Here is a 22,715-nt window from a genome sequence, read left to right as displayed (position 1 = left end):
CCTCCCTGAAAAGCAGTACTGTTGTTCTGGAGGGATCAAGGGGAAGTCCTGACCGAGACTGTGGGGCCATTTAACCTTCCTGAACGCTCTGTAAGTGACAAGGTGAGGGCCAAGATCTTCTTTAATTTGAGGCTCTGTGAGTCATCTAGGACTAGAGCTTGCAAGGAGACACTGCCTCTCCTCTCAGTGCCCCAGTCCTGGATCTGAGCACCCCCTGCTGCTCATCCAGTAGCTCCTCTGTGGGAGACTGAGCCCTTGGGGACTGGGCAGCCAAAGTACAGTAAGTAGACTGCATAGACAGCTTGGTCCGTCCCTGCCATGACAGGAGCCAGTTCCTACTCTACTGTCCCTACTGACCACTATCCCTGTCCCCCCACCTAGCCCTTTCCTGGGCAGTCTGTGACCCTGGAGGTGACACTCCCCACCCACCTCCACTACAGAGGCTATGGCTCAGGCCTGCAGTCCCCTGAGGCTCTCTGTGGGCCAGAGACGTGGGGGGACACTTACAAACCGCAGCAGCCACTGCCTCTCTCCGTAACCCTCTTGGGAGAAGGGGCCCAGGTCAAAGGGTAGCCACAGGTTGTCCCCTGGTTAGGGGGGCCTTAGACAGGTTGTCTGTACTGGGCTAGCACGTGCAGCTGAGACTCCCAGTTCAGCGCTCAGCGTGGCCAGGGAACTGGGAGTGGAGCCCTGGCCAGCCTGGCTGCTGAGAGGGCTTCCCCAGGAGACGACCCTGGTGTCCAATTCGAGTTTCAACAGCCCCTCCCCCCACTTCGAATGTTCCGTGGGCTGCCCGCCCCTAGGATCCAGGAACCTCATCACTGGGCACTAACTGTTAGGTCTCCCATCCCATGGTCGCCACCCAGCAGAATCCTTCCTGAACGCCCCCTATCTTAGGGGCGGGCACAGGTCCGTCAGGGCTGGACTGCTTGACGAGGACGTGGGGAGAGGTGGGGAGGCTGGATTGAGGGGCAAGGGATCTGGGCGGGGCGGGACCGCTCCGGGCCGGCTACCACCCATCTCCTCCCCGGCGCCCGCCCCCGCCCTCCCACGCACCTGCGCTGGCCTCCCCCCAAGCCCTGGGGGCAGCCGGCGGGCGGCGCTGGGAGATCAGAGGATTCGGAGGAGTCGGGCCCGGGGGAGGGGGCGGGGAATTTCCCCCCACGCCTGCCTGGGCCTGCTCCCCTCCCCCTCCCCCGCCAGGTTGGGGGCGGGGGGGGCTCCGCTGGGGGAATTCCACTGCGCTGGGAGGGCTCAGGCGAGCCTGGGCTGGGGGTCCTACGGAAAGAAGGGGGAAGACAGGAGGGGACAGGCTGGGACCAGGGGCGCAGCTGCCTTCCTCCCCAGACACCAGCTGCCCCTGCCTGTCCGGGATTGAAAGTCCACCATTCCCGCCTGTCTCGCGGGCGCGGGGGCAGGGAGTGGCACTTCCTCCGTCAAACCAGAGGCATTTGGTACTTGGAAAGAGGGACGCGAGGATCCGAAAGAGGGTGTGCGTTGGAGCTTCCGACAATGAATGGGTGACAGACTGGGAGTGCGTGCGTACCCTTGAATCAAGGGTGCCTGTGAACAGGAGACTCTGGGGTGTCCCAGGGGCGTGTGGCCTCGGGAGAAGGTCGCGTATCACTCCCATTAGGGTCTGTCTGTCCACCAGCGTGACCTGTCCTCCTCCACACACCCCTAGAACATGCAAGGACCTTGAGAGGGGGAGGGGAGGGGAGAAGCTTGCCGGGACACCGAGGGTCCCCGGGCAGTGGGTTGGGGGGGGATTGGAGTGGGAGGCGTCTGGACCTGCTGCCTCCGCTCCAGTCTCGGGCGGGGCTTCCCGGCCTCGGGGGGATGGGGTGGGGAGGGAGGGACTCAAGGGGGAGGGACCCACAGAGGGACGCGAGGGGGGCAGGAGCCAGTGCGTTAGAGACCTGAGTGAGGGAGGCTCAGAGAGCAAGGCGCAGCGGGAGGGGGCGGGCGTGGAAGCCGAGGAGAGACCGGGAGCACTGAGAGGCAGTGACTGAGACGGCTCCTGGTCAGAGAACCCCGGAGATATCCCCAGTGGGGACATAGGGGCAAAGAGACACCTCCAGGGGCAGAAACCCTGGAGGTAAATATCCACGGGAGTGACCGCCCTAGACGGAGAGCGCCTCCCAGAGTGGGACGAGAACAGACGGTCAGAGGACAACGCCCCCCCAGGTCGCCTGGAAGACCCCGGAGCGACCCCGGGGGCGGCATGGACCGTGCGTTGGCCAGTGCAACCTCTCTTTGGTTGGGGGTGATGGACACACAGGCCCCGCAGGGCCTCCTCCTTCTCCTCCTCTTCCTCCCGCTTCTGCCGCCACGCGGGGCCTCCGCGGGGAGCCTGCACAGCCCAGGTGAGTTTTGGCCCAACTCTGAGCCGTGGTCACCACTCTGTCCTCTACCTTCATGCCTAAGACCCGGGTCCAGAGGCTGAGGAGGGAGCAGAGCAGGTGGCAGGGGCAGCTGAGCAGCGCCAGGGCCCCACAGGCGCCGAGGGCGCTGTCTGGGCAGCCGGGGGCAGGGGGGTGGCCGGGCAGTTGGAGTTGGGGGGGGCGGTGAAGATGCGGGCGAAGGTCCGGACCCCCCCAGTCCCCGCGGTCGTCGTGCAGGCTTGTCCGAGTGCTTCCAGGTGAATGGCGCAGACTACCGCGGCCACCAGAACCGGACCGGGCCGCGCGGGGCCGGCCGCCCGTGCCTCTTCTGGGACCAGACGCAGCAGCACAGCTACAGCAGCGCCAGCGACCCCCAAGGCCGCTGGGGACTGGGCCCGCACAACTTCTGCCGGTGAGGGCGGGGCCTGCGCTGGGGGCGGGGCTGCGCGCTGCGGAGCCGGCATTGGCCCGGGGAGTTGTAGTGGAATTGGAGAGCTCTGCTGGGCGGATACAAAGTCCACCCGGAGGGGCTGGGAGCGGAGCCTCCGCGAGGGACGAGTCCCAGCCATCCTGGGGGCGGGGCTGGCCGCTCAGAACACTGTCGCTCATGGGACCCGCCTTAGGTGCCCAAACTCTGCCGTCTCAGGTCAGGTCTGGGCATTCAAGGAGGCCGCCTGGGCAGGATCCAGTCGGGGGTGGGGGTGGGGTGCCGAGCCCTGGAGAGAGGGGCCGGGTCCTCGCGGTACAACTGATTTGAGAGACTCTACTCGTTATGGAGGGGTTGGGGGTTCAGAGCCACAAGTGATGTCTGGACCTGAGCAGGAGGACACCACAAAGCTCAGGGTTCAGCACTTGTGCTCTAAAGCAGGGTCCCAAGGCAAGGGAAGTGGCTGAGGCCCAAGGCAGAGTTGGGGACAACACGTCTGGTGGCCTCAAAGTCCTTATGTATAAGGTCACGTCCTAGCAACAGCTGAAGCCCAAAATATGCCCTCAGGGTCCCTTTAAGGACTTCCCACCGAACCCTTTGGAAGTCCCAAAGCACGTGGGACAAACCAGAATTTGTGCGGCAACGGAGAGGAACACACAAATTCTAACACACACGGTGGCCATTTTGCGGATAGGCCGTGGGGTGGGGCCTGGGACTTGCAGCCTTTGGGGGTGCTGGATGGGGACCACTTGTCCTCCACGGGCAGGAACCCCGACGGAGACGTGCAGCCCTGGTGCTACGTAGCCGAGACAGAGGAGGGGATCTACTGGCGTTACTGCGATATCCCCACGTGCCACAGTGAGTGGGCCCTGTTGGACAAGGATGGGAATTTTCTGGGCTGCCTGCGTAGACTTCTTTTCTGGGGGCACCCGACAAAGCCTGACTCCGCTGCCCCCTCAGTGCCCGGATACCTGGGTTGCTTCGTGGATTCGGGGGCACCCCCCGCCCTCAGTGGCCCCAGCGGCACCTCAACGAAGCTCACGGTCCAGGTGTGCCTTCGCTTCTGCCGCATGAAGGGCTACCAGGTACTGCCCCCACCTCCCGCCCAGAACGGCACCCTGAACTTGTCCTCAGCACCAAATCAACTCCCAACCCTGACGTCAAACCCTGACGCTGATTTTGGAACCTCCGGTCCGATTCCCACTTGAGACCCAGACCCTAGGTTCCCACTACCCCGCCCCTGCCCCAACCGCTGCCTCTGGGGTCACCCAGTCTGTGCTCCCAGCTGGCGGGCGTGGAGGCTGGCTATGCCTGCTTCTGTGGCTCTGAAAGCGACCTGGACCGGGGACGCCCGGCCCCAGCTACCGACTGTGACCAGATTTGCTTCGGCCACCCAGGCCAGCTGTGCGGTGGCGATGGGCGTCTGGGTATCTACGAAGGTGAGGAGTGAGCGGGGAAGAGAGCCCTGGGGGAGCGCCGGATTCTGGGTGAGACCGGGGAGCGCGATGCCCTCATAGGGGGCGGGATCTGAGACGCGCAGAAGTGGAGACCCGGCCGAACCTGGGGGGTCAAAGGCCGGGCCTGAGTTGAGGGTGGGGCTTGAGGAGGGGAGTCACGGTCCACGGAAAGAGTGGGACCCGGCTCAGGTGGCAGCGGGACAGATCTGGGGTCGAGGCCCCGTGGGGGAGGAGAAGGAGCTTGGCCCCGGGATTCTGACTGCCGGCCCCGCCCACAGTGTCCGTGGGCTCCTGCCAGGGCAACTGGACGGCTCCTCAGGGCGTCGTCTACTCCCCGGACTTCCCGGACGAGTACGGGCCGGACCGGAACTGCAGCTGGGCGCTGAGCCCGCCGGGCGCCGCGCTGGAGCTCACCTTCCGCCTCTTCGAGTTGGCCGACCCGCGCGATCGGCTGGAGCTGCGCGACGCCGCCTCGGGCAGCCTGCTCCGCGCTTTCGACGGCGCCCGCCCGCCACCGCCCGGCCCGCTGCGCCTGCGCGCCGCCGCGCTGCGGCTCACCTTCCGCAGCGACGCGCGCGGCCACGCGCAGGGCTTCGCGCTCACCTACCGCGGTGAGCGCCCGCCTGGTCGCGCCCCCGCCCGCCTCCCCGCCGCCCCGCCTCACACTTCTCTCCGCAGGGCTACAGGACGCCGACGACGACCCGGAGCCCAAGGGCTCGGCGCAGACCCCCGCGGCGCCCCCCGACTGGGCTAACGTCAGCTGCAGCCCCCGGCCCGGAGCTCCAGAGGCCGCGATGGGAGGTGAGGCGGGCGTGCGAGGCGGGAGGGAGTTCAGGGAGACCCCCTTCCCAGACCCCGTCCTCACAGCACCGTGCGCCCGCAGCCCGGGTCTTCTCGACGGTGACGGCCATCTCGGTGCTGCTGCTGCTGTTCCTGTCGTTGCTGCGCCTGCTTCGCCGACGGTGCGCCCCCTGGGGCAGGGCCTGAGGGCGGACGCCTTTGTGGCCCGGGGAAGGGGGGCTCTGCTGGGAAGCTGGGGCCTCCAAGGGGAACAGAACGGGGAGGAAATCCTGGATTCTCGAGGGTCGAAGCCCTGCGTCCACACAGGGAATCGCGCGTGGGATCGCAGGTGAAGCAGGACGCTGGAGGTAAGATTGGTTGAGGGTTCGGCTGACGTCTGCTCCCTCTCTAGGAGCTGTCTGCTGGCTCCGGGAAAAGGTCCCCCAGCGTTGGGGCCTTCCCGGGGCCCCGGGAGAAGCTGGGCTGTGTGGTACCGCCGGCCTCGAGGGGTGGCCCTGCCCTGCCCTCCCAGCGACTCTCAGGCTGTGGGTCTAGCCGCGAGTTACCGGCCCCTGAGCGCCTCCAGCCAGAGTTCCCTGCGCTCGCTCATCTCTGCTCTCTGACTCGGGAACCCCAGGGTCTACTGGACCCTCTGCCAGAGGGATGGACACCCGAGACTTCATGCCAACTCTACATTGACCTTCTGCCCCTGTAAGGGCAGCTCGATCCCTGGTCATCCGGTGGCGGCCAGACATTGGACAGGAAGCATCTGATGCTATTGAGAACTTGGTCTGACCCTCAGGGTCCAGATGGTTGAGGCCAAAGGGCAAGAGGAATCCCAGCTTCCTTTTCTCATGAACCTTGATATGGGGGTGTCTGATTTCAGGTTGCTTTGAGAGCCTCTTGGTGGTGGTCCTGGACTGCTGCCCTAAGGGAAGTATGAGAGGTCAATTAAAGTAGTCAAAAGACCAACTATAGACTTTGAATAAAGGACCTATTTTGGTACAGTTCTGCAAGTTCCTGCTTGATGGGAGGGGTTATGTTAATGAGGGTATCGGAGCCAGGGTTGGGTGTGTCCATGCAAATTAAGGTCGGTTCCCGGCCAGGAGTGATTTGGAGGCGCCTGTAATGCTGAAGACTGAGGAACAGCGGAGGCGAAAGGATGGGTGGGCGGGGTCCTGGAGACGGGAGGAGGAAGCCGGTTGTGGGGGTTAAGCCGGAGAAGGGACGCATTCCTGGACCCGCTTTAGGATGAACTCCGGCAGGGACCGACCTTTCTCCTTTGGCCTCCCGCCCTCTCTCTTCCCCCCGTTTCCTGTCTTTTCTGGGTGGAACTGAAGGTGCCCCCAGTGGGCAATACCAGGGAGCGAGTTTGACCGAGCCCAGGCTATAGGGAGCCTGGCCAGAAGGGTAGGGCATCACCCGAGGGTGCTGGGCGCGTCAGACACACCTGTAGAGACCTGGGCATCTCAGCGCGGCTTGCTGCGCGCTGGCTGAGTCGGCAGAGTGGAGAGCTCGCCCGTGGAGTGGGGACGCGCCGGGTCTAGACCTTACTGGTCCGAAGGTCCGGGGCCGGCAGCACCTTGGACAGAGCCCGGGTGAGGGGTGGGGCTGGGTGAGGATAAGTGAGAGGATGAGTGCCCAAGGGTGCCTCGATCTGGGGGGTCGCGCGGAAAGCCTGGGTGCGCAAGGTAGACTCAGGCACCGGGGCCTCTCCAGCAGAGCCACCCGGACCTAGAACTCTGGATCCCTCGCCCACAGCTACCCCATGCAAATAAATCTGGGGCCGCATATATTATGCTAATTAAAGAAAAATCTGGGCAGGCGTGGGCGGGGCCTCCCCAGCCAGCCGCGCCCATTGGCCCTCGCAGGGTCTACGTCACGAGCACCGCGCGCGAAACGCTGGCGGGATGGCGGGGGCGAGCAGCTGGGGCGGAGTCTGGCGTCCCCACCAGCGTCCGGCCGCACCCGTCCTCCCGGTTGAGAAGAGACGACCGGCAGCCGCCGCCGCCGCCGCCGCCGCCACGAGCTGTCCCTGCGGCTCGCCTGCCCCGGCAGGGCCGGCCGCACTGCGCTCCGCCGCCCCGCGCGTCCCCGGCCTCGGCCCCGGCGTGGGGGCGCCGGGCCCGCGCTTGCGCAGCGCGGGAGGGGGCGCGGGCCGGGACCCCCGGCCGGCGCGTGCGCGAACGGAGCCTGGGCGGCGGGCGGGCATCGGGATGAGTCTCCGCGCGCTGTGGTACCACTAAGGAGGAGGCCGGGGGCCGAGGGGAGCGCGGACCACCCGCGCCGGGCCGGGCCATGGCGTTCCTGGCCGGGCCGCGCCTGCTGGACTGGGCCAGCTCGCCACCGCACCTGCAGTTCAACAAGTTCGTGCTGACGGGCTACCGGCCGGCCAGCAGCGGCTCGGGCTGTCTGCGCAGCCTCTTCTACCTGCACAACGAGCTGGGCAACATCTACACGCACGGTGAGCCGCGCCCCGCATCCCACACCCGCGGCAGCCCTGCCCGAGCCTGGCCGGGGGCCGGAAGGCCGGCGAGCGCCCCACTGCTAAGGTCCTGGGCTGCCTGGGCCCTGGCACGGCCAGGAGCCGTGGTGACAAAGCTGCCATTGTCCCGGACGGAACTGTCCTTCCGCTCCCCGGGCGGGGCCCCGGGACAGGCGAGGGAAGCAGTAGAGGACCAAGTCCGCTTAATCCCTCTGAGCCCCGGGGAGGAGTCTGGTGTCCGCCCCCTTTCATAATCCCTGCGTCTGGGGCACCCTCCCCCGCCCACATTAGTCCAGTAGAGGTGTTGACATCGGCTGCGAGGGGCCCAGGAAAAGAAGCCAGGCCTCAGCCCCTCCCCGTGCGGCTGCCCTGCCACCCCCGGGTCGGAGGAGCCCAGCCGCGAGGCTCCGCCTGGTGGCGGCTCCTTCCTCCCCCCGGCAGGCGCCCAGCCCCTCCTCCGCGGCCCTGCTCTGCTGACACAGCCCTGCCCGTCCTTGGGCTGCCCGGCGCCAGGAGAGGGGCCTGAGCAGACTGGGCCCAACCTTGGTACCTGCCTCACTGGGGTACTATGGCCCGGCCAGACCTTGGCTGGTGTGCAGCCTCAGTCTGCTGTGCCCACCTTTGACCCCTGTGAGGGCAATGCCAGTACCCAGGGGAAGGGGTAGGAATTGCCCTGGTTGGGGCCAAGAGGAATGGAGCACGAGGGAAAAAAGAGCCTAAAGGAGATGGAACAAGCTTCTTCAGCCCCTCTCCCTTGTCTGACTTTGCCTCTTTCTGGAAGACAAAAAGATCCAAGCCTCCTGGTGTCTGGTCACACAGGCTTTGGGAGAAGCAAGCTAAGTGACCAGGGGATCTGGTATCATTGCCCACATATCCTATTCAGAATTCAGCATGAGGTCATGCCTCCTTCTGGCTTCTGCTGACACGCCAAATTTGGGGGATTGGGGCCCCCGGCTTTCTGGGGAGGTAATGTGGCGTGTTAAGACTGTGTCCATGGCCTACCTGCTGGGCTCACCCAGGGCACTCACTCGGCGTCTTCAACTCAAAGTGACAATAACCATCTCTACTTCCAGAATTGTGAGCTCTGCTGTCACGGAAGTTACTGAAGGCACAGGGCTGCCCCTGTCAGAGGCCCGGCTGCTCTGTGCTGAGAGCACTGCCAAGACTGGTCTTGCCTCATCCCTCTTGTGTTATCTCTAGACCGTGGACTCCCTGAGGATGCGACTTGTCCTCTGTGCTCCAGCTGTGTGGTGGCTCATTGTCTCCCTCCCCCAGGGCTGGCCTTGCTAGGCTTCCTGGTGCTGCTGCCGATGACCATGCCATGGGGTCAGCTGGGCAAGGACGGCTGGCTGGGGGGCACGCACTGTGTGGCCTGCCTGGCACCCCCCGCAGGCTCCGTGCTGTATCACCTCTTCATGTGCCACCAAGGGGGCAGCGCTGTGTACACACGACTCCTTGCCCTGGATATGTGCGGGGTCTGCCTCGTCAACACCCTCGGTGAGCCCAGGGATGGAGTGGGTCGGCTTGAAGGGTGGGAGCCGGTGGGGGAGGTGGTGGAGGCAGGGGTCACTCACGTGAGCCCTGGGTATAAAGGGCAGGCAGTTAGTTGCCCAGACTTATGTGCCTTCTCCTGCCTCTCTCTCCGGTACAGGGGCTCTGCCCATCATCCACTGTACCCTGGCCTGTAGGCCCTGGCTTCGCCCGGCCGCTCTGCTGGGCTACACCATGTTGTCGGGTGTGGCCGGCTGGCGGGCCCTCACCGCTCCCTCCACCAGTGCCCGGCTCCGCGCCTTCGGTTGGCAGGCTGCGGCCCGCCTCCTGGTGTTTGGGGCCCGGGGAATGGGGCTGGGCTCCGGGGCTCCAGGCTCCCTGCCCTGCTACCTGCGCATGGATGCGCTGGCACTGCTCGGGGGGCTGGTGAACGTGGCCCGCCTGCCGGAGCGCTGGGGACCCGGCCGCTTTGACTACTGGGGCAACTCCCACCAGATCATGCACCTGCTCAGCGTGGGATCCATCCTCCAGCTGCACGCTGGTGTCGTGCCCGACCTGCTCTGGGCCGCCCACCACGCCTGTCCCCCAGACTGAGCCACCTCCTGCCTGCCACGCCGGCCTCCCTCCTGACAGTCCTCTGGAACCAATAGCGTGCTTCACTCCTGCTGCTGGTCTTGGAGGGGCCGATGGCCTGGATGCTTCCAGCAAACAGGACTTCCCAGCTGGGAGCCCTCATCTGTTCGTCCATTTTTCCCTGTGGACTAATCTCTTCTACTCACACCTTGGAGCTCTGGCTTTCCCCCCCTGCTGCCTTCCTTCAGGGTACTGTCCGGGTAGGCTAGAAGGAACCCTTTCCTTCCTAGGCCTCAGTTTATCCTTTGTGACCTATGAGGGCATGGCTGGAGGGACTCTGGGGTCATGTCTGGCTCTGACAGTTGGAATCCTACCAGCCCAGAGCCATGAGCCCACTCTGCCCCCACACATAAGGTATCTTATGGGTGCCTGGCCCAGCCTTCAGCCCCTATTTCCTGACTTTTGTCTTTCTGCTCTGCATGCCAGCCCTCCCTGCAGCCTGAGGCTCACCTCCCCTCTTCTCCCTTCTGTCCAGAGACTGTGGAGTGAGGAGTTTGGGCAACAGGACCAGTCTCTTATCCCAGGACCAAGGGGTAGGAGGGCAGCTGCAGCTGCTTTTTCCAGGCAGCTAGCACAGAGACACGATAGCTGAGGGGCACTGGACTCAGGGGCCCCCTGCGCTGAGGCCCCCTCTCCACTCTTGAGGGCCATGCTCTGATGGCCCGACCTACACAGTGGGGATGTGCCTGCTCAGGAAATCTCGGCTACATGCAGTGCATGGCTCCTGCCTCCAGCCAGCTGGCCTGGGGCCCTGCATGAGGGCCCAGCCTCGGCGCACGCTGGGGCCGCAGACCCTAGGCAACATCAATAAAGGGGCAGGAAGCACAGTGTTGCCACACAAACAAGCGTGGGTGCTCCCGAGATTCAAATACCTTTTATTAGACATGGGTAGGCAGGAGGCACCCTTGGAGCTCTCAGAGGGACCCCAGCCTCCAGGAGGACTGAGGGGGAGGCTAAAAGGTTAAAAGCACTGAGGCTGGCCTGTAGACTCAGGTTGGGCCCAGTGAGTCCTCAAATAGGCTCAGGAGGTTCCGAGGTTCAAAGGCGGGGAAGGAACCCCGAGGGGGCTCAGAGTCAATGTCACTTAGGTCCAGGGCATCCCTGGGGTGGGAGGGAAGAGAGACAAATGACAGTCAGGGTCTGAAAGCCACTACCTCCCACCCCCCTGGATTCTGGGCCTGCTCACCTCAGTGAGTACCTGTTCCGGGGGGCAGGGGAGCCATTGCGGGGGGTGGAGGTGTTCCCGGCAGCCCTGGCCGGGACGGCCTCCGGAGAGAGCGAGAGCCTGCACAGGATGGGCCAGACAAGTAAGGTGTCAGGGGGTGGGGGGTGCACGGGGAGGAGGCCACAGTTGGGTGGGAGCAGCAAGACCAACCCTGTCCCTATGTAGGCGCCAGGCTCCAGCCTGACATGGGTGGGGATGGGGACCCAGTGGGAAACAGCAGAAACGCGGTGCCCTTTGACAGAAGCACCTTCACAACTCTGAGAGACCACCTGACCACTCAAAGGCCACGTCTGTTCTATCTCAGAACACGTGGTTAGGACGGCTGGCTTTGTAGTGACCTTGTGGAGATGAAGCTTTTCGGATACTTCCTGTCGATATGAAGTGTCCCCATGGCAAGGGGGTGACGTTTCCATAAGGAAGGGGTTAATGGTGTGATTCCTCCTGAGGCCTGTGCCCCAAGCATTTGGTTCTCTTTTGCAGCAGTTTCTTAATTGCAGTCCCTCACTTAGCCACCAGGAGTTTCCCAGGCCCAGCTCCCCGCCTCATCTGTGGACACTGGCAGCCCCTGCTATTGGGGGGAGAGGGACTTGGGCGGCAGTGCCCCAAGCCCAAAGTTGCCAGGTATGCTCTGCTCCACACATTCCCTACACCGAGCTTGGAAGAGACCGCTGCGTTCACGGCCAGGCTGCACCCCACTGGCCTCGGTTCCCGTCCCAGGGCATGACGGGGGCCAGGTTTGTGGGAAGGGTCCTGCTCACCACTAATCCTCTTGGGTCTGGGACCTGGACGTGATGACCACCCCGTCTCCCGCCCCCAACACCCACAGCTCTCACCCACCCTACACTGTCATCATCCCAGCTGCTGGAGAGGCTGCTGTGCAGGAGGAGGCTGCAGGGCGGGGAGCCAGGCGGGGTGGCTGGGGGGCTCGGGGGCTGTAGCCAGCTGGCAGGGTGGGCCAGTCCATGCCAGAGCCAGCACAGCAAGGAGAGCAGGGCCTGCGGGGACAGGGATGGGGGAGGCAGATCAGACCCTGTGGTCAGGGAGGGGGGGATGGGGCACCCTGCCCCATCAACTGACTTACCTGCCACAGGGCCCACCCTCGACTGAGGGCGTCGGCAGCCACGTACCACAGAACACTCCAGGGCCGAGGCCGCCTGAGCATGGGCAGGGCCAGCAGGGCTGAGGCTGTGGCCCGCAGCTTGGGGTCAGGTTCCAGCATCATGGTAAGGACAGAACGCAGCTCAGAAGACAGGCCTGTCCACAGGGCAGGGCCATGTCAGGAGTGAGGGGCTCTAAGCCCAGTGTCCCCCACTGCTGGCCATTCCCTCCCACACAAGCCTGCCCTCCCTGGGGCAGCACGGTCCTCTCCATCCTTGCCTTCTACTTACCAGCCGTGAACTCAGGGGGCAGATAGCCCTGGCGAAGCTGCTGCCAGCCCTCCCCACCGTGGGGCAGCTCCATGTTGCATGCCACTTCCAGGATGGTGAGACCCAGACTGGGAAGGACGGGGGCAGTGACAGAAGAGGGGCAAGGTTGGCCTTGGGATGACAGACCCCAGAGCTCCAGGCTGCCCAAGAAGAGGGTGGGGAAGGGGTGCTGTCTTCTGCCATGAGCCAGGGACATGGTTGGGGGGGCAGTTGGGGGGTCCTGAGAAGGACTCAACAGGGCCAGTGATGGGACCATGTTGTGCAGCATGGACCCCAGGCAGAGCACAGCCTACAGCAGCTGGCGAGTCCTCCTGGCACCCCTCACTGACTACACGGGCACTGTGGTTACTAATGTTCCCATCATGGTTCTGTGCATAAGGCTGGACGTGGCTCTTCAAGGCCGAACAGGGTTATTAGCATGGACGAGGGGACCCAGTGCCTGGTCCAGTCTCAGCCTCACCACGTGCTAACTGGACTTTGGGCAAGTCCCTCAACCCCACTGTGTCCGTTACTTGTAAATGGGGTCATTGTCTCCCCCGTGGGGGGTGTGGCGAGGATGGGGTGGACCCATGTGAAGTGGCTCCAGAGGGTTCGCTGCTTAGATAGCCTGACTCTGCAGAACCCCCTTGACTACAGGGCGGGCCTCCACTCCTTCAGGGCAGGGTGTCCAGCCCAAGGCCGAGTCTTCCTGAGTTTGGACTAGGGCAGTGTTTCCCTCCCTCTGCTAACTGCACCCACCTCTGGCCTACCACAGAGCATCTCACGTCCCAGCCCTCACCTGAACACGTCCGCTGCTGTCCCGTAGGAGCCCTGCAGCAGCTCGGGAGCCATGTACCGGGGGTCTCCCTCCTGGGCCTCTCCAGCTCCAGATGTGCCCAGCTCAACCAGCAGCCCAAAGTCACCAAGCTTGCAACGGCCCCGGGGCCCCAGGAAGATGTTGGCGGGCTTGACGTCAAGGTGGACCAGGCCTTGGCCATGGAGGTGAGCCAGGGCGAGCAGGGTGTCCCGCAGGTAGCCCCAGACCTGGGCCTCGGGCAGGCTGGTGCCCCAGGTCTCAGAGTGCTGCTGCAGGCTGGGCCCGCACAGCTCTGTCTGCAGGTACAGGATGCCGCCCTCCTCCCAGGCTTGCTCCAGCCGCACACAGCGCGGGTGCTGTCCCACCTTCTCGTGGCCGCCAACCTCGGCCAGCTTGCGGGCCCGGTCCTTGGGGCCCCGGAACGGTGACATGGAGCGCTTTATTGCATAGAGCCGGCCGTCTTCCTTAGAGCGTACCTGGAAGGGAGGTGGTGCCCATGGCAGGGATGGGAGGGGGCCCCGGCACTTAGGAGGCCTGCTGGGCAGGTTCTATTATGACCGCACATGCGTGGACGTTCTAGCAGAGCTACCTTAGGGACACCCGCGCACGTGCAATAGCGAAACTGGATGACCCACTCCAAGAGCTCAAAGTCTCGACCCAGGAGGGTCTCTGTGGCCTGCGGTTCCATGAGGGCCGGCGGCAAAACTGCATGGGCAGGGTGAGAGCTGTGCGGAATATAAAGTGAGTTTGTTTCTCAATGATCAACTCTGGGCATGTATAGAGAAAGGTCTGGAAGGAAAGACACCCCCCTGAGAAGCACAGTAGCTGCCTCTGCGAAGAACTGGTCTAGGGGCCGTTGTTGTTTGTACTTTTTAATGACAAAATTGTCTCCTGTGTAGTACTTGTGTAAGGAGAATGACCATTTTAAAGGGAATATAAATGATTGGAAATATATTTTAAGAAAAAAAAAAGTGGCATGGAGGATGTAGCCTGGGTGCCTGCTTGCCTGAGGTGACGGGGGAAGGGCGCACTGCACAGAGCGGGCTGGCTCTACGGCAGGAGAAAGGGCAGCCTTTCTCCTTTAGGAGAAAGCACAGCCACTGTGCGGGGTGCCAGGCTCAGGGCAAGGGGAGTGTGGGTACTGGGGGGCCTGAGCAGGGGGACAGGGAAAGCAGTCAAATCAGGCACTAACGAAGGAAGCCTGTCAAGCAATGACAAGCAGGGGAGGGAGGCGGGGGGGGGGTGTCCCCCAGCAGGCCCAGGGAGTTGTGCCCCCACTCACCTTGAAGACCTCTCCGTAAGAGCCGTGGCCCAGGCGGCCAAGCCTCTGGAAACTCTGTTGGAAAAAGGACTCCGGGCGGCTGGGGTCATACGAGGGGCTCTGCAGGGTCTCAGAGGCTTTGCTTCGGAATGACACTCTCCGGGGCTGCGGCTGGTGCCAGCCCGGGGTCCGAGGAGGGAAGAGGCGGCTGACGGGGATACTGCCCTTGGCAGGGGGTCGGGGTGGGAGGCTCCGACTGAGCCCCCCAGGCCTCTTGAGGGAGAAGCCAGGTTCGGCATGGCGGAAGTAGGCTGGGACTGGGACAGGGGTACCACTCAGCGGGGGAGGGGTGCCCTCCGTGGGCACGGGCATGGCCAGCGCAGGAGACCCCAAGTGCACAGTACAGAGCACTGTGTCTACTCAAACAGTGCCTGGTCCTGTGGCCCCAAAGGGGCTTCGGAAAAGAGCCACGTCCACTCCGTACGCACGTTCAGCTTTAAACATGGAGGCCACAGGGACACCAAGCACCTGCGGGAGAAGGCAGAGGACAAATACGTATACATCAGCACACAGTCATCTGTACCTTGGAGGTCACAGAAGCATAAAGTGAAAAGCTCAAGGCCATGTCCTAGAGACTCCCACAGCCCAGCAGAGTTTAAGCTGAGGCAGGTTCTGGAGCCAGACCGCCTGCCTGTGTGTCCCTGCCCTGTCACAACCAGCTGTTTGGCCTGAAAATTTACACCTTCTTCCAAAAATGTAAGGTGGAAATATTAACACAAGCCCAGCATCTCTTATCTCCAATTCAAAAGTAAAAACAAAGGTCTGAAGCCAAGTTTCTTTCCTGACTTCTTTCTCCTAGCTGTGGGGCTGAAACTCATTTCATGAAGCTCCACTTCCCGCTCTGGGTGGCAGAGGTTGCATTGCTGGCAGGTACAGCAGACAGGCCTGGGGGTCCCTCTGCCATCAGCCCCTGCTCAAGAGGCAAAAGCTCAACCTCAGGGCCAGGGGGCTGGGAACACGGAGGCCTGATAGCTCAGGCCAAGCTCATTCAGAGGAAGGAGGCTCCCCCGTGGGAAAGGTGAGCAGAGAAGGCGAGGGGCTGCTGTCCCCACCCTAAGGCAGCAGTGTCACCCAGGGAGACAGGCACCACTGTCCCTGCCCTCAGCTCCAGAGCTACGGCCTAGAGATTCTGCTTATGGAGAAGCAGACAATGACACAGAAAGTTCTGAGGCTCTCTCGGGGAGGGGGGGGGGAAGACTTTTTTTTGAAACAATGTGTGGGAATTTCAAGCTTAAAGGCACTCTCAAAGTCAGTGGAGGTTTTGGTGGTAAGCAAATGTGAGGAAGCTGGCACCACTATTAGTGCAACAAAGTACCCCATGGGCCAGCCAGCTTCCCAGAGAGAACTGGGGAAGGAGACAGCTAGCAAGAGCCCTGCTGTGGTCAGAACACACCCCAGACACTGAGTGCAAAATCTCCCTTGTTGAAGGAGCCCCAAGTTAATTAGATCAGTCTATGGAGCAGTGGAGCCCGAGGCAGCGTCAGAAACAGTGGGACGATCAGCCCACAACTGGTGGCATAGGAGCTGAGGGAGGGGAAGGGCAGAGAGAGCCCCCGGGAAGCCCCTGGTGCTCCAAGGGGTACACGGGGCGCCCGTCTGGGCCCTCCAAGGAGGGGGTGAGAGAGACGTCACTACAAGGGCCCAGCCGGTCACAAAGCAAATAAACAAGCAAACAAAGTCACAAGCTGCAGAGGACCGGTGAGAAACCAGTACCCACCGTTGCTATAGCACTGTCTAAAATATCCAGTTTCCCACAACAACAAAAAATTACAAAACACACAAAGGCATAGGAAAGTGTGACCCACACACAGGAACAAAGCAGGTGACAGAAACGACCGGTAAGAGGGACCAGATGTCAGATTTCACAGATGAAGATGTCAAAGTAGCCGCTCCAAATGTGTTCAAAGAACTAAAGGGAATTGTGCTTAAAGAGAACTCTGATGACAACACCTCACCAAATAAAGAATATTGATAATGAGATAGAAATTATAAAAAGAACAAAGTGGAAATTATGGAAATGAAAGGTGTGATACTGAAATGGGAACATTCCCGGGAGATGTCCAACAGTGGATTTGAACTGGCAGGATGCTAGCCAGTCTGAAGACAGAAGGAAAGAGATTATTCAGTCTGAACAACAGACGGAACAAATCAGGAAGAACCAGGAACAGAGCCTCAGAGAAAAGTAGAACACTATTAAGTTCACCAGCGTCGGCAGAATGGCACGTGGGAAGGAAAGAAGAGAAGCAGCAGGGAAAATACACTAAGAAATAACAGGGGAAAACTTCCCAGATGTGATTCCCAGAAAAAACTCCCACCCCAAGAAAAATGCATCAACCTAGCCAACGAGCTCAATGAACTTCAGGTAGGATAAGCCAAGAGATCCACATCCAGAAACATCGTATTAAAAAAAAATGTTGACAGCCAAAAACAAGGACACAATCTTGAGAGTGGCAAGAGGGGAAAGGACTCATCACTTATAAGCCCCCCACCGAAGGAGATTAACTGCTGACTTCTCACCAGAAACAGCCAATGCCAGAAGGCGGTAGGGTGGCATATTCAAAGTGTTGGGGGCGGGGGGTGAGGTGGGGGGGTAGTTTGTCAGCCAAGAATTCTTTTTTTTTTTTTTTTTAAGATTTTATTTATTTATTTGACAGAGAGAGATCACAAGTAGACAGAGAGGCAGGCAGAGAGAAAGAGGGAAACTGGCTCCCTGCTGAGCAGAGAGCCCAATGCGGGACTCGATCCCAGGACCCTGAGATCATGACCTGAGCCGAAGGCAGCGGCTTAACCCACTGAGCCACCCAGGCACCCCAGCCAAGAATTCTATATCCAACAAACTATCTTTCAAAAATAGAGGCAAAATAGGGATGCCTGGGTGGCTCAGTCAGTTAAGTGTCTGCCTTCAGCTGAGGTCATGATCCCAGGGCCCTGGGATTGAGCCCCACATCCAGCTACCTGTTTGGTGGGGAGCCTGCTTCTCCCTCTGCCACCTCCCCTGCTTCTGCTCTCTCTCTCTCTGTCAAATAAATAAATAAAATATTTTTAAAAAATAAAGCCAAAATAAAGACATTCCTGGATAAAAACAAAAAATTCATTGCTAATAGAGATGCTTTTAAAGATGCTTTTTAAGCATCTTTTTAAGATGCTTTTTAAAGGTAATTCTCCATGCTAAAAGTACATGATTCCAAATAGTAATCAGAATCTATATGATGAAACAAAGCACTGATAAAAGTAATTATGTGGTTTTGAAGAGGCGGGGGGTGGGAGGTCGGGTGAGCCTGGTGGTGGGTATTGTGGAGGGCACATATTGCAGGGAGCACTGGGTGTGGTGCATAAACAATGAATTCTGGTACACTGAAAAGTAATAAAAAAAAAAGTAATTATGTGAACCAGAAGACAATGTGGGGTGCCTGGGTGGCTCACATGGTTAAGCATCTGCCTTTGGCTCACGTCCTGATCTCCAGGTCCTGGGATTGAGCCCCACGTCCGGCACTCAGCTCATTGCGGAGTCTGTTTCTCTCTCTTCCTCTGCCCCTCCCCCTGCTTGTGCTCTCTCTGTCTCTCTCTCAAATGAACAAATAAAATCTTTAAAGGAAGTGTTAACGTTCACATGTAAATATGTATTTCTTCTCTTAGCTGATTTAAAAAGCAATTGTACAAAACGATATGTATGTCATTGTATATTGGGCATACTAAGTATAGACATGTAACATACATACTGTTAGCCCAAAAGAGCTGGGTGGGAACAGAACGATACTGGACTAGGAGATGACACCAGGTGAATCCACAGGAACAAGTGAAGAGAATCAGAAATGATAAATAAGGGGCGCCTGGGTGGCTCAGTGGGTTGGAGCCTCTGCCTTCGGCTCAGGTCATGATCCCAGGGTTCTGGGATCGAGCCCCACATCGGGCTCTCTGCTCAGCGGGGAGCCTGCTTCCTCCTCTCTCTCTGCCTGCCTCTCTGCCTACTTGTGATCTCTGCCTGTCGAATAAATAAATAAAATCTTAAAAAAAATGATAAATAAGATCAATATAACAAACATCATACATATAGACCTGCTTTCCATTCTTCCCTCAGCTTCTCAAAGAAAGTAAAGACAACATAAATAAATGGAAAGACATTATATGTTCATAGATCCAAAGAATTAACATAGATAAAAAATGTCAATACTTTCCAAACTGATCTACAGATTCGGTAAAATCAGAATCAGAATCCCAGCTGGCTTCTTTGTAGAAATTGAGAAACTGATCCCAAAATCATACGGAATTTCATAGGTCCCAGAATAGTTGAAACAAAGTTGGAAGTCTTGCATTTCCCGATTGTAAAGCTACAGGAATCAGAACAGTGGTATTCACAGAAGGACAGATGTATAGATCACTGAAATGCAACTGAGAGTTTAGAAATAAACCCTGACACTCACAGTCAACTGATTTGGACAAGGGTGCTGAAACCATTCAGTGGGAAAGAAGTCTTCTCTACAAACAGTGCTGCAGCGACTGGATTTCTACATGCAACAATCATCGAGCAGAAAACTCTTGACTTAACTTCTTTTTCCCTCTAACAGTGAATGTTCATGTATTTTTGTTTTAAAAGATTTTCTTTTATTTATTTGACAGATGGAGATCACAAGTAGGCAGAGAGGTAGGCAGAGAGAGAGGAGGAGGAGGAAGCAGGCTCCCTGCTGAGCAGAGAGCCGGATGCGGGACTCAATCCCAGGACTCTGGGATCATGACCTGAGCTGAAGGCAGAGGCTTTAACCCACTGAGCCACCCAGGTGCCCCTGTTCATGTATTTCTTGACAGAAATATTAATGGGTTTGATTATGGGATGATGTCCTAGGCTCACAGGTGATGTTACATATAAATGATGTGTGTACTCTATTAGCTTTCTAAAATCAAGAGACATGTTGAATTCAGAAACACACGGAGCCACAGGGCATTGTGTACCGTAGTACCTCAGGGAAGGCTCAGCCCAGTGTCTGGCATACAGATCCCCCAGTAAATGCTGTTACATAACAAGTAATATATATAATAGTGTTCTGAGCAGCAACTGAAGGAACACACAAAGTGCAACCGTCCCAAGGTGTGTGTTGGGAGAGAAAGGGCTCTTATGTTGCTATAATGTTATAACAGAAACAAAAACAAGAAGACCAAAGAGGAGGAGTCCAATTTGGAGAGGAAGCCACAGTGTATCAAAAGATACCATACCCAGCAGGGAGTGAGTCAGTAACAGAACCAGGAGGGAGCAGTCGTCTGAAGTGGTGTGCCCTCCAGTAGCTGGGACAGTGAGAGGACAGGGGAGGGACCCCCCCCCCCCCCCCGTCAAGGGGCCTGCAGGGAAGGCACCCTATACCCTGTGGGGACCCTTCCTCCACAGGGTTCACCTCAGGATTCCCATGTCAGGTTTCTTCCAGCGCAGAACCAGGGTGTCAGAACTCCCTCCAGCGCTGGTTAGAGGCCCAGTCCCAGCATGTTGGGGACACCAGGCATCTGTCTCTTAAACCAGTTCTCAGACCACCCCAATAATCCCTTGCATTCTAGCACCACTTGGCCTGGCCGAACAGCTTTGGGGAGGCGACAGGGGAGAAAGAAGAAACAGGGGCTCCCACGAGAGTCCAGGGTGGCCCGGAGCAGGCCGGCCTGCGAGACCTCTGGAGCTTTCTCACCCTCTCACTGGGCTGGACACATCGCTGACCACGGTCTACCGCGCTAGACTGTGAGCTCCTCCCGGGCAGGGCCACAGCTGGTTCACCTCGGTGGACGTGGGGAAACCCTGGCGAACATCCGAAGAGACCGGCTGTCAAGGGTGAGGAGCTACTCCGGGAGAGGAGGGGGGCCAGTCTTCGGGGAAAGGCGCTCCCAGAAAAGGGGCCTGGGAGGCCGGGAAGGCCAGGAGGGCCGGGGCCCGCCCCGGGAGCCGAGGCAGGGCAGAGGGCGGGGCCGCCGCGGGCAGGGCGGTTGAGGCTGACCCGGGCAGGGGCTGTCACGGGGCAGAGGCTGCCGGGAGGGGAGTCCCGGCCCACCATCCTCAGGACCCGGCCTGGGCTCACCTGGAGGGGTGGGCGGGGAGCAGCTCAGCAAGGTCCCAGATTCCGGGTCGGCAGAGGCTGCGGAAGCTCCCGGGGCGGTCAGGCGGGCTGGGGCCTGCGGGCTACAGCTCTCTACCGGAGGACTCTCGGAGGGGAACGGCCCGTGAACGCGCGCAGAGCCGGCTCGCGCCAAAAATTCCAAACCGGCCTCGAGGCCCCGCCCAGGAACGCCTCACGCTCCGCCCACGCCCCGATGCAGCCCATCAGAGGCGCCCAGGGCGCCGGGGCTCCGCCCCCCACGTCTCTGCGTGCGCGTCACCGGGCCCGTTCCGCCGGCTCCTCAGGCCGTGCCCTCTCACTGCGCAGGCGCGACGTCACCTCGGCGCCAGCCCGGGCGGAGGGTGTGACGCGGTGCGGTGTCCCGGTTGAGGGGTGGCGTGGGGTCCGAGTTGGCCGGTGGACCTCTTCCACTCGGTTCCCGGGATGTGGACAGACTTCCAGACCCCAGTCCCGCACCCACCGCCCTCGCCTCGCTGGCTTGGTTTTCGAGACTGTAAAAGGGGCGTTTTGCCCCAGAGGTGCCCCAGGAGGCGGTCCCTCGGGACCAGTCGGGAAGTCCCTGCGGCCTCCGGGTCCCAGCGGGGTGGGGCGCCCTGGGTTCGCAGGCTCCCTCTTGCCTGCCGTGCACCTCACCCGGATGCCAGACATTCTCCCACCCCCCGGGGAAGCCCTGCAGAGTGGCCGCGGCCGCCTCCGAAGCAGCCCTAACCATTCTCTGGATTTGAGATTCGAGCTCAACTCTACCCTGCCTCAACTCTACCCTGAACGACCTTGGGGACGCACCGGGCCTTTCCGAGCTGCGGATTAGTCTCTTCTCCTGCAAAAACCGGGCTGATTGATGCAGCTTTCCCCAAGCAGCTAGAGGTTCAAATTGGATGATCCCCTTATAGTCCTTAGCAGGGAGCCGGGGCAGGGCAAGGGCTGGTTCCTAACATAAGCGCGGCTGGGGGTTGCCCCTTCCTTCACATAGGGCACCTTTTATCCGTTTAACGGGGTGCTTCCAGGCCACCCTCTCTGGAACACTCCCCATCTTGTCGCATCTCGCTTCCCACCTTATTTTCGTATTACAATTTCTCTATCTGAAATCCTGTCCTCTATTTACTGGTTTATTTGTTGACCACCCATCCCCCAAGTTTCTGACAGGTTAGGGTTCCCAGCCCATTGTGCCTGCACCTTCAGGGAACATTCCAGTTCATGGACCAGCATGGGAGGGCCTGGCATATCAGGTTAGGCCCATAGACCTGGAGCTTCTCTGGGGGCTGCATCCGCCCCCCCCCTTCCTTTGCATTTGCATCTCTGGCAGCCACAGCCCCTGTGACTCAGGCAGGGTCCTTGTGAAAGACCCCAAGCTTGTCCCCAGGAGGCCTGGAGAAGCAGGTGGGCCTCTCTCCAGCTGCCATCCCCTCTGCCAGTCCCATCTCCCAGGAGTCCGGGACCTTGGGCTTCTTCCAGCTGCCCAGTCTTGCAAAGCCTGCTTTGCAATTATTTAAAGTAAATATTTTTAAAATTCAAAAATATACTTCCAAGGGATATTTCCCTCTGTGGAAGGACTGTATTATGAAGTTAAGTACAGATAGTAGGAGAGAGCACCAGTCGTGGAGTAAGAAAAATTAGGACTCTATCCTGCTTTGCTGTACCCGTAAGCTGTGCTGTCCTGAGCGAGTTGCTTTGTTTCTGGACCTGTTTCCATGTTTGTAAAATGGAGATGATAGTTCCCACGTCCTTGTAGGATAGGAGAACTACATAACAAAATGAATGCAAAGGGCTTAGCTCAAGGCCGAGGAAGCACACAGTAGGAGCTTACTCACCGTTTAATAATAACAGCAACATTCTGTCATTTGTATCGAGTTGTACAGGTTTTCAAAGCAGCTGCCGGGGCCAAAAGGAAGTTCCTGGGGAGAGGAACCGGGACCCCCACACCCGCCCCGGGATCACAGGGGCAGAGGCAAGGGCCCACAGGCTTTGAGACCAAACAACTTGGAGGGGGCTTGGGCCCGCCAAGAACCCCCGCCACACCTCCGCCAAGCTCTGGGTTGCGGGGTCCCCGCCTCACTCAGGTGAGAGCCGGCTCGAGCCCAGCGCGCCCCCGTGTGTCCCGTCGCCGCAACAGCGCCATGGCCACACCCAGACCTCTCCCAGGGAAGTCGGACTAAGGTGACTTAAGCAAAGCAGGGAAAGGACGGCCCAAGTGCAAACAGGG

The 22,715-nt window shown here is 60.0% G+C and overlaps 3 protein-coding genes across 5 annotated transcripts; 2 read left to right on the top strand and 1 right to left on the bottom strand.

Annotated features, from left to right (window-relative positions):
* The first annotated feature begins 1,318 nt into the window (after positions 1-1,318).
* On the top strand, positions 1,319-6,037 carry KREMEN2 (kringle containing transmembrane protein 2). The gene is made up of 10 exons (XM_032328590.1): positions 1,319-1,492; positions 2,188-2,366; positions 2,622-2,796; positions 3,578-3,669; positions 3,772-3,896; positions 4,097-4,250; positions 4,547-4,879; positions 4,947-5,069; positions 5,152-5,230; positions 5,461-6,037. Exons 2-10 carry the CDS (start codon positions 2,225-2,227, stop codon positions 5,669-5,671), a joined length of 1,434 nt encoding a protein of 477 aa, XP_032184481.1. The 5' UTR covers positions 1,319-1,492; positions 2,188-2,224; the 3' UTR covers positions 5,672-6,037.
* A 940-nt stretch (positions 6,038-6,977) lies between these two features.
* Positions 6,978-10,849, top strand: PAQR4 (progestin and adipoQ receptor family member 4). Its single transcript, XM_032327815.1, has 3 exons — positions 6,978-7,512; positions 8,809-9,030; positions 9,185-10,849. Exons 1-3 carry the CDS (start codon positions 7,347-7,349, stop codon positions 9,616-9,618), a joined length of 822 nt encoding a protein of 273 aa, XP_032183706.1. The 5' UTR covers positions 6,978-7,346; the 3' UTR covers positions 9,619-10,849.
* PKMYT1 (protein kinase, membrane associated tyrosine/threonine 1) lies at positions 10,513-20,720 on the bottom strand. 3 transcript variants are annotated; one of them, XM_032327814.1, is made up of 9 exons: positions 20,477-20,720; positions 20,093-20,199; positions 14,388-14,894; positions 13,088-13,581; positions 12,271-12,377; positions 11,964-12,136; positions 11,720-11,877; positions 10,856-10,942; positions 10,513-10,758 (listed from the first exon to the last, which is right to left on the bottom strand). In XM_032327814.1, the coding sequence occupies exons 3-9, from the start codon at positions 14,736-14,738 to the stop codon at positions 10,647-10,649; spliced, it is 1,482 nt and encodes a 493-aa protein (XP_032183705.1). In that variant the 5' UTR covers positions 14,739-14,894; positions 20,093-20,199; positions 20,477-20,720; the 3' UTR covers positions 10,513-10,646. The 3 variants fall into 3 exon arrangements, with proteins under 3 accessions (XP_032183705.1, XP_032183703.1, XP_032183704.1); XM_032327812.1 differs by having other exon boundaries at positions 10,844-10,942; positions 20,477-20,711; XM_032327813.1 differs by lacking the exon at positions 20,093-20,199 and having other exon boundaries at positions 10,844-10,942; positions 20,477-20,711.
* Positions 20,721-22,715: the final 1,995 nt, after the last annotated feature.

Source organism: Mustela erminea, chromosome 20 (genome assembly GCF_009829155.1).
Source record: "Mustela erminea isolate mMusErm1 chromosome 20, mMusErm1.Pri, whole genome shotgun sequence".
NCBI lineage: Eukaryota > Metazoa > Chordata > Mammalia > Carnivora > Mustelidae > Mustela > Mustela erminea.
This window is presented reverse-complemented; position numbering and strand designations above follow the sequence as displayed.

Coding starts and splice junctions, on each gene's coding strand:
- KREMEN2 (XM_032328590.1), top strand. CDS start 2,225: ATGGACCGTGCGTTGGCCAGTGCAACCTCTCTTTGGTTGGGGGTGATG. Junction 2,797..3,577: donor GGCCCGCACAACTTCTGCCG/GTGAGGGCGGGG, acceptor CTCCACGGGCAG/GAACCCCGACGGAGACGTGC. Junction 4,880..4,946: donor CTTCGCGCTCACCTACCGCG/GTGAGCGCCCGC, acceptor TTCTCTCCGCAG/GGCTACAGGACGCCGACGAC.
- PAQR4 (XM_032327815.1), top strand. CDS start 7,347: ATGGCGTTCCTGGCCGGGCCGCGCCTGCTGGACTGGGCCAGCTCGCCA. Junction 7,513..8,808: donor GGGCAACATCTACACGCACG/GTGAGCCGCGCC, acceptor TCCCTCCCCCAG/GGCTGGCCTTGCTAGGCTTC. Junction 9,031..9,184: donor CTGCCTCGTCAACACCCTCG/GTGAGCCCAGGG, acceptor TCTCCGGTACAG/GGGCTCTGCCCATCATCCAC.
- PKMYT1 (XM_032327812.1), bottom strand. CDS start 14,738: ATGCCCGTGCCCACGGAGGGCACCCCTCCCCCGCTGAGTGGTACCCCT. Junction 12,137..12,270: donor GCCCCCTGAGTTCACGGCTG/GTAAGTAGAAGG, acceptor CCCTGTGGACAG/GCCTGTCTTCTGAGCTGCGT. Junction 11,878..11,963: donor GAGGGTGGGCCCTGTGGCAG/GTAAGTCAGTTG, acceptor CTGTCCCCGCAG/GCCCTGCTCTCCTTGCTGTG.